The sequence below is a fragment of the Ranitomeya variabilis genome, chromosome 5, assembly GCF_051348905.1.
Source record: "Ranitomeya variabilis isolate aRanVar5 chromosome 5, aRanVar5.hap1, whole genome shotgun sequence".
Taxonomy (NCBI): Eukaryota; Metazoa; Chordata; class Amphibia; order Anura; family Dendrobatidae; genus Ranitomeya; species Ranitomeya variabilis.
This window is the reverse complement of record NC_135236.1, coordinates 672,936,387-672,946,818: the sequence shown is the minus strand read 5'-3', so window position 1 is coordinate 672,946,818 and position 10,432 is coordinate 672,936,387. Positions and strand designations below refer to the sequence as shown.

Here is a 10,432-nt window from a genome sequence, read left to right as displayed (position 1 = left end):
GACTCGCACGACAGGGACTCGCACGACAGGGACTCGCACGACAGGGACTCGCACGACAGGGACTCGCACGACAGGGACTCGCACGACAGGGACTCGCACGACAGGGACTCGCACGACAGGGACTCGCACGACAGGGACTCGCACGACAGGGACTCGCACGACAGGGACTCGCACGACAGGGACTCGCACGACAGGGACTCGCACGACAGGGGCTCGCAGGACAGGGCTCGCAGGACAGGGACTCACAGGACAGGGACTCACAGGACAGGGACTCACAGGACAGGGACTCACAGGACAGGGACTCGCGGCACAGGGGCTCGCAGGATGGGCTCACGGCACGGGCTCGCAGGACAGGGACTCGCAGCACGGGCGCTCGCAGGACAGGGACTCACAGGACAGGGGCTCGCGGCACAGGGGCTCACAGGACAGGGACTCGTGGCACAGGGGCTCGCAGGACAGGGACTCGCGGCACAGGGGCTCGCAGGACAGGGACTCGCGGCACAGGGGCTCGCAGGACAGGGACTCGCGGCACAGGGGCTCGCAGGACAGGGACTCGCGGCACAGGGGCTCGCAGGACAGGGGCTCGCGGCACAGGGGCTCACGGCACAGGGGCTCGCAGGACAGGGGCTCGCGGCTCAGGGGCTCGCAGGACAGGGACTCACAGGACAGGGACTCGCGGCACAGGGGCTCGCAAGACGGGCTAGCGGCACAGGGGCTCGCAGGACAGGGACTCGCAGGACAGGGGCTCGCAGGACAGGGGCTCGTGGCACGGGCTCGTAGGACAGGGACTCACAGGACAGGGACTCGCGGCACAAGGGCTCGCAGGACAGGGGCTCGCAGGACAGGGGCTCGCAGGACAGGGACTCGTGGCACAGGGGCTCACAGGACAGGGACTCACAAGACAGGGACTCGTGGCACAGGGGCTCACAGGACAGGGACTCGCGGCACGGGCTCGCGGGACAAGGGCTCACAGGACAGGGACTCGCGGCACAGGGACTCGCAGGACAGGGACTCGCAGGACAGGGGCTCACAGGACAGGGACTCGCAGGACAGGGGCTCGCGGCACAGGGGCTCGCAGGACAGGGACTCACAGGACAGGGGCTCGCGGCACGGGCTCGCGGCACAGGTGCTCGCAGGACAGGGATTTGAGGCACGGGCTTGCAGGACAGACTCACTGCATGGGGGGTGGCAGGACAGGGGCTCGCGGCACAGGGACTCACAGGACAGGAGCTCGCAAAAAAAACCTTGTTGTCTGTGTCCTGACGATGGCGGTCAGTGAGGGCTCGTTCTGTGCCCGGCCCTACGCTGTCCTTGATGCCATTTGGGGGTAGATATGACAGTATGACGGCTTTTTATAACATTGCTCCAATCCGATATTAATGAAATCTCCGGCTCTCCACAGGGGCTCGCGGGGCAGGGGCTCGCGGGGCAGGGGCTCGCGGGGCAGGGGCTCGCGGGGCAGGGGCTCGCGGGGCAGGGGCTCGCGGGGCAGGGGCTCGCGGCGCAGGGGCTCGCAGGACAAGGACTCGCGGCACAGGGGCTCGCGGCACAGGGGCTCGCGGGACAGGGGCTCGCGGCACGGGCTCGTAGGACAGGGACTCACAGGACAGGGACTCACGGCACAGGGGCTCGCGGGACAAGGACTCGCGGCACAGGGGCTCGCGGCACAGGGGCTCGCGGCACAGGGGCTCGCGGCACAGGGGCTCGCGGCACAGGGGCTCGCGGCACAGGGACTCACAGGACAGGGACTCGCGGCACAGGGGCTCGCAGGACAGGGGCTCGCGGCAAAGGGGCTCACAGGACAGGGACTCGCGGCACAGGGGCTCACAGGACAGGGACTCACAGGACAGGGACTCGCGGCACAGGGGCTCGCAGGACAGGGACTCACAGGACAGGGGCTCGCAGGCCAGGGACTCACAGGACAGGGACTCGTGGCACAGGGGCTCGCAGGACAGGGACTCACGGCACGGGCTCACAGGACAGGGACTCACAGGACAGGGACTCGCGGCACAGGGGCTCGCAGGACAGGGACTCGCGGCACAGGGGCTCGCAGGACAGGGACTCGCGGGACAGGGACTCGACTCACAGGGGCTCGCAGGACAGGGACTCACAGGACAGACTCACAGGACAGGGACTCGCGGCACAGGGGCTCGCAGGACAAGGGCTCGCGGGACAGGGACTCGCGGGACGGGCTCGCGGGACAGGGGCTCGCGGCACAGGGACTCACAGGACAGGGACTCACAGGACAGGGACTCACAGGACAGGGACTCGTGGCACAGGGGCTCGCTGGACAGGGGCTCGTGGCAAAGGGGCTCACAGGACAGGGACTCGCGGCACAGGGGCTCACAGGGCAGGGACTCACAGGACAGGGACTCGCGGCACAGGGGCTCGCAGGACAGGGACTCACAGGACAGGGGCTCGCAGGCCAGGGACTCACAGGACAGGGACTCGTGGCACAGGGGCTCGCAGGACAGGGACTCACGGCACGGGCTCACAGGACAGGGACTCACAGGACAGGGACTCGCGGCACAGGGGCTCGCAGGACAAGGACTCACAGGACAGGGACTCGCGGCACAGGGGCTCGCAGGACAGGGACTCGCGGGACAGGGACTCGACTCACAGGGGCTCGCAGGACAGGCTCACAGGACAGGGACTCACAGGACAGGGACTCACAGGACAGGGACTCACAGGACAGGGACTTGCGGCACAGGGGCTCGCAGGACAGGGGCTCGCGGCACGGGCTCGCAGGACAGGGACTCGCGGCACAGGTGCTCGCAGGACAGGGATTTGAGGCACAGGGGCTTGCAGGACAGACTCACTGCATGGGGGGTGGCAGGACAGGGGCTCGCGGCACAGGGACTCACAGGACAGGAGCTCGCAAAAAAAACACCTTGTTGTCTGTGTCCTGACGATGGCGGTCAGTGAGGGCTCGTTCTGTGCCCGGCCCTACCCTGTCCTTGATGCCATTTGGGGGTAGATATGACAGTATGACGGCTTTTTATAACATTGCTCCAATCCGATATTAATGAAATCTCCGGCTCTCCACAGGGACTCGTGGCACAGGGGCTCGCAGGACAGGGACTCACGGCACAGGGGCTCGCAGGGCAGGGGCTCGCAGGACAGGGACTCGCGGCACAGGGGCTTGCAGGACAGGGGCTCGCGGCACAGGGGCTCGCGGCACAGGGGCTCGCAGGACGGGCTCGCGGCACAGGGGCTCGCAGGACAGGGGCTCGCGGCACAGGGGCTCGCAGGACAGGGACTCACAGGACAGGGACTCGCGGCACAGGGGCTCGCAGGACAGGGACTCGCAGGACAGGGACTCGCAGGACAGGTGCTCGCGGCACGGGCTCGTAGGACAGGGACTCACAGGACAGGGACTCGCGGCACAGGGGCTCGCAGGACAGGGACTCGCGGCACAGGGGCTCGCGGCACAGGGGCTCGCAGGACAGGGACTCACAGGACAGGGACTCGCGGCACAGGGACTCGCAGGACAGGGACTCGCAGGACAGGGACTCGCAGGACAGGGACTCGCAGGACAGGGACTCGCAGGACAGGGACTCGCAGGACAGGGACTTGCAGGACAGGGACTCGCGGCACAGGGGCTCACAGGACAGGGACTCACAGGACAGGGGCTCGCGGCACAGGGGCTCGCAGGACAGGGACTCACAGGACAGGGGCTCGCGGCACGGGCTCGCAGGACAGGGACTCGCGGCACAGGTGCTCGCAGGACAGGGATTTGAGGCACAGGGGCTTGCAGGACAGACTCACTGCATGGGGGGTGGCAGGACAGGGGCTCGCGGCACAGGGACTCACAGGACAGGAGCTCGCAAAAAAAACCTTGTTGTCTGTGTCCTGACGATGGCGGTCAGTGAGGGCTCGTTCTGTGCCCGGCCCTACGCTGTCCTTGATGCCATTTGGGGGTAGATATGACAGTATGACGGCTTTTTATAACATTGCTCCAATCCGATATTAATGAAATCTCCGGCTCTCCACAGGGACTCGTGGCACAGGGGCTCGCAGGACAGGGACTCGTGGCACAGGGGCTCGCAGGGCAGGGGCTCGCAGGACAGAGACTTGCGGCACAGGGGCTCGCATGACAGGGGCTCGTGGCACAGGGGCTCGCAGGACAGGGGCTCGCGGCACAGGGGCTCGCAGGACAGGGGCTCACAGGACAGGGGCTCACAGGACAGGGGCTCACAGGACAGGGACTCACAGGACAGGGGCTCGCAGGACAGGGACTCGCGGCACAGGGACTCGCAGGACAGGGACTCGCAGGACAGGGACTCGCAGGACAGGGACTCGCGGCACAGGGGCTCGCAGGACAGGGACTCACAGGAAGGGCTCACAGGACAGGGACTCGTGGCACAGGGGCTCACAGGACAGGGACTCGCGGGACAGGGGCTCGCGGCACAGGGGCTCGCGGCACAGGGGCTCGCGGCACAGGGGCTCGCGGCACAGGGATTTGAGGCACAGGGGCTTGCAGGACAGACTCACTGCATGGGGGGTGGCAGGACAGGGGCTCGCGGCACAGGGACTCACAGGACAGCTCGCAAAAAAAACCTTGTTGTCTGTGTCCTGACGATGGCGGTCAGTGAGGGCTCATTCTCTGTGCCCGGCCCTACGCTGTCCTTGATGCCATTTGGGGGTAGATATGACAGTATGACGGCTTTTTATAACATTGCTCCAATCCGATATTAATGAAATCTCCGGCTCTCCACACAAAAATCAGGCCCTCACCCGGGTCCTTGAGGCAAAACTTTAAAAATTACGATGGCGGCACAAACTAAATTTTTCTTTTTTACAGAATTTGGAATTTTAAAATGGCCCAGTTTGTTTGGTGTCGCCGCACTCGTCCCGACCCGGAGGATCATGGTTCCAGGTCCTGAGCTCAGCCGCCATCACTCAATGTAAGTCCCTTATCATTCTCTACCGCCTGACAACCCCTGCTGGAGTCCATTATTGTGTCACGCCGGTTGTCACCCTGCTTTTCTGACACCCTGAATGGCGAACAACTCCGCCGTGTCACTCGGACACAACAATGCAGATTTATGTCTTGGAGGGTGTGTGGAAAGCCGGGTGACATCGCCCGCTGGTGAGGCTGTCACATTCAGAAATGTGGAGTATTGATAGATCGGACTAGAAAAAGTGATTATAACCGGAGAATTATCATCATAATCGATGCAGACGTTTACAGACGCGCACAGACTTATTGACACCGACGAAAACTAACGTTGTCTTTGTAACGCCTAGCAACCAATCACAGAACAGCTTTCATTTTACCACAGCTGCTTAACAAATGAAAGCTGAGCTGTGATTGGTTGCTATGGGCGACCAACAGTCTGATAACTGCGGCCTATTCTGTGTTATGTGTTGGCGGGAAGGAATGCAGGGACTGAGAGTGATGCTGCATCCGAGGCGGTATCACACCTGACAGGATTAGGTACACGGCCGAGGGACGGTATCACACCTGACAGGATTAGGTACACGGCCGAGGGACGGTATCACACCTGACAGGATTAGGTACACGGCCCAGGGACGGTATCACACCTGACAGGATTAGGTACACGGCCCAGGGACGGTATCACACCTGACAGGATTAGGTACACGGCCGAGGGACGGTATCACACCTGACAGGATTAGGTACACGGCCCAGGGACGGTATCACACCTGACAGGATTAGGTACACGGCCCAGGGACGGTATCACACCTGACAGGATTAGGTACACGGCCGAGGGACGGTATCACACCTGACAGGATTAGGTACACGGCCCAGGGACGGTATCACACCTGACAGGATTAGGTACACGGCCGAGGGACGGTATCACACCTGACAGGATTAGGTACACGGCCCAGGGACGGTATCACACCTGACAGGATTAGGTACACGGCCCAGGGACGGTATCACACCTGACAGGATTAGGTACACGGCCGAGGGACGGTATCACACCTGACAGGATTAGGTACACGGCCGAGGGACGGTATCACACCTGACAGGATTAGGTACACAGCCGAGGGACGGTATCACACCTGACAGGATTAGGTACATGGCCGAGGGACGGTATCACACCTGACAGGATTAGGTACACGGCAGAGGGACGGTATCACACCTGACAGGATTAGGTACACGGCCCAGGGACGGTATCACACCTGACAGGATTAGGTACACGGCCCAGGGACGCTATCACACCTGACAGGATTAGGTACACGGCCGAGGGACGGTATCACACCTGACAGGATTAGGTACACGGCCGAGGGACGGTATCACGCCTGACAGGATTAGGTACACGGCCGAGGGACGGTATCACGCCTGACAGGATTATGTACACGGCCCAGGGACGGTATCACACCTGACAGGATTAGGTACACGGCCAAGCGACGGTACCACACCTGACAGGATTAGGTACACGGCCCAGGGACGGTATCACACCTGACAGGATTAGGTACACGGCCAAGCGACGGTACCACACCTGACAGGATTAGGTACACGGCCAAGCGACGGTACCACACCTGACAGCATTAGGTACACGGCCGAGGGACGGTATCACACCTGACAGGATTAGGTACACGGCAGAGGGACGGTATCACACCTGACAGGATTAGGTACACGGCAGAGGGACGGTATCACACCTGACAGGATTAGGTACACGGCCCAGGGACGGTATCACACCTGACAGGATTAGGTACACGGCCAAGCGACGGTACCACACCTGACAGGATTAGGTACACGGCCGAGGGATGGTATCACACCTGACAGGATTAGGTACACGGCCGAGGGACGGTATCACACCTTACAGGATTAGGTACACGGCCCAGGGACGGTATCACACGTGACAGGATTAGGTACACGGCCAAGCGACGGTACCACACCTGACAGGATTAGGTACATGGCCGAGGGACGGTATCACACCTGACAGGATTAGGTACACGCCCAAGCTACGGTATCACACCTGACAGGATTAGGTACACGGCCCAGGGACGGTATCACACCTGACAGGATTAGGTACACGGCCAAGCGACGGTACCACACCTGACAGGATTAGGTACACGGCCGAGGGACGGTATCACACCTGACAGGATTAGGTACACGGCCCAGGGACGGTATCACACCTGACAGGATTAGGTACACGGCCAAGCGACGGTACCACACCTGACGGGATTGGGTACACGGCCGAGCGACGGTATCACACATGACAGCATTAGGTACACAGCTCAGCAGTCAATATCACACAGGAGAGGATTAGATACACCGCTCAGCAGACAGTATCACACAGGAGAGGATTAGATACACAGCTCAGCAGTCAATATCACACAGGATAGGATTAGGTACATGGCTCAGCAGATGGTATCACACAGGAGGGGATTAGATACACGGCTCAGCAGACAGTATCACACAGGAGAGGATTAGATACACGGCTCAGCAGTCAATATCACACAGGATAGGATTAGGTACATGGCTCAGCAGATGGTATCACACAGGAGAGGATTAGATACACCGCTCAGCAGACAGTATCACACAGGAGAGGATTAGATACACGGCTCAGCAGACAGTATAACACAGGATAGGATTAGATACACGGCTCAGCAGACAGTATCACACAGGATAGGATTAGATACACGGCTCAGCAGACAGTATCACACAGGATAGGATTAGATACACAGCTCAGCAGTCAATATCACACAGGATAGGATTAGGTACAGGGCTCAGCAGACAGTATCACACAGGATAGGATTAGATACACGGCTCAGCAGACAGTATCACACAGGATAGGATTAGATACATGGCTCAGCAGACAGTATCACACAGGATAGGATTAGATACACGGCTCAGCAGTCAGTATCACACAGGGGAGGATTAGATACACGGCTCAGCAGACAGTATCACACAGGAGAGGATTAGATACACGGCTCAGCAGACAGTATCACACAGGATAGGATTAGATACACGGCTCAGCAGACAGTATCACACAGGAGAGGATTAGATACACGGCTCAGCAGACAGTACCACACAGGAGAGGATTAGATACACGGCTCAGCAGTCAGTATCACACAGGAGAGGATTAGATACACGGCTCAGCAGACAGTATCACACAGGATAGGATTAGATACACGGCTCAGCAGACAGTATCACACAGGAGAGGATTAGATACACGGCTCAGCAGACAGTATCACACAGGAGAGGATTAGATACACGGCTCAGCAGACAGTATCACACAGGATAGGAGTAGATACACGGCTCAGCAGACAGTATCACACAGGATAGGATTAGATACACGGCTCAGCAGACAGTAACACACAGGAGAGGATTAGATACACGGCTCAGCAGACAGTATCACACAGGATAGGATTAGATACACGGCTCAGCACAGTATCACACAGGATAGGATTAGATACACGGCTCAGCAGACAGTATCACACAGGATAGGATTAGATACACGGCTCAGCAGACAGTATCACACAGGAGAGGATTAGATACACAGCTCAGCAGACAGTATCACACAGGGGAGGATTAGATACACGGCTCAGCAGACAGTATCACACAGGAGAGGATTAGATACACGGCTCAGCAGACAGTATCACACAGGATAGGAGTAGATACACGGCTCAGCAGACAGTATCACACAGGATAGGATTAGATACACGGCTCAGCAGACAGTATCACACAGGATAGGATTAGATACACGGCTCAGCAGTCAGTATCACACAGGAGAGGATTAGATACACGGCTCAGCAGACAGTATCACACAGGAGAGGATTAGATACACAGCTCAGGAGACAGTATCACACAGGATAGGATTAGATACACGGCTCAGCAGACGGTATCACACAGGATAGGATTAGATACACAGCTCAGCAGACAGTATCACACAGGATGGGATTAGATACACGGCTCAGCAGACGGTATCACACAGGATAGGATTAGATACACAGCTCAGCAGACAGTATCACACAGGATAGGATTAGATACATGGCTCAGCAGTCAGTATCACACAGGATAGGATTAGATACACGGCTCAGCAGTCAGTATCACAGGATAGGATTAGGTACATGGCTCAGCAGTATCACACAGGAGAGGATTAGGTACATGGCTCAGCAGACGGTATCACACAGGAGAGGATTAGATACACAGCTCAGCAGACAGTATCACACAGGATAGGATTAGATACACAGCTCAGCAGTCAGTATCACACAGGATAGGATTAGATACACGGCTCAGCAGACGGTATCACACAGGATGGGATTAGATACAGCAGACACTGGAGCTCCGCACTGCGTGCCTGCACCTATAGGTATAAGACCCCTAATCCCACCATGTAATCACATATTATGGGAGCACAGGACCAATATTAGTGCACTCTGTCCTGCAATATGACCACCTGTGGTCTACAGTCCCCTCATACCCACCATCATCGTTACCCTCCCAGCTGCCATGTTTACACTTCAACCTAAATTAAAGGGAGCACTAACGATCGCTCCTTTCATGAGTGATCGCCACAAATAAAACCTCCAGGAGCACAAGGGGAATAAAAGAGGGGCAGTAATGTCCCCAACGTCGGCACAGACCCGCCAAAACTAATGAGCCCAGCGCCCATCCCACCGAAATAAGGAGAAACTGAATGAGGGCACAACGCTCGATAAACCATTAACCACCTACCTTGCCCCCCCCCGACCCTCATCACGTATCTCCAGAGCAGAGAACCTTCCTCCACAGTCGTGACAATTACGCTCCCGATGACTAAAGTAGGTGGTTACACCTCATGGAGAAGCTTTGAGCTATCAAAGACAGGAGTTGGCTAAGGACGATGTCTCCAGTTTTCATACTGGGTGGCATCTGATAACTTGGCGGTGGAACCAGCCTGTTGTCCTATAGATCATCTATGGTTGACCAAGGAGAACATACCATGAAGAAAGGAATAAAGAAGTTGTCCATGATCGGCCATTACGAGACCCATCATCAAGGAAGGCACGGATCTTGGCAACTTCAGTGACCATGAAGACAATGCTTTAGGAGTTGTCCACTTAGTCGACCAAGACAATCCACCCTGAATGAAAGTCTAGAATTTAGTTGCCTGAAAGAATAAGTTTAAGGATTGTAAACTTATTTGGAGAAGAACAGGAATCGCCATCAACAAAGAACTACAAGGGTTGTGAACTCAGTTGGTCAAGATGTCACCTTCTTGGAGGGTTCTAAGGATTCTTAATTTACGTAACCAAGGAGGGGACAGAAAGGTTTCATGCTTAGTTGATCGAAACAGGATCCACCCGAGAAGGAAGGTCTATAAAGATAGTTGGCCAAGGAAGGACAATAGAAGTTGAAAATGAAATCAACCAAGATAGGATCCACCATAATGAAAGGATAAAACCATTAGTTAGCCACTTAGTAGGCCAAGACTGGAAGCATCTTAAAGGAAGAAATTAAGATATTGGCAAAGTT

At 57.7% G+C, this 10,432-nt stretch overlaps 1 protein-coding gene across 2 annotated transcripts in view; it reads left to right on the top strand.

Annotated features, from left to right (window-relative positions):
* Positions 1-4,804: 4,804 nt before the first annotated feature.
* The window catches only part of FBXO7 (F-box protein 7), a 37,861-nt gene continuing 32,233 nt past the window's right edge, over positions 4,805-10,432 (top strand). For both annotated transcript variants that reach the window (XM_077266809.1, XM_077266808.1), the window contains exon 1: positions 4,805-4,907. In XM_077266809.1, coding sequence (XP_077122924.1) covers positions 4,870-4,907 — 38 coding nt within the window. In that variant the 5' untranslated portion in view covers positions 4,805-4,869. The remainder of the gene's footprint in view (positions 4,908-10,432) is intronic.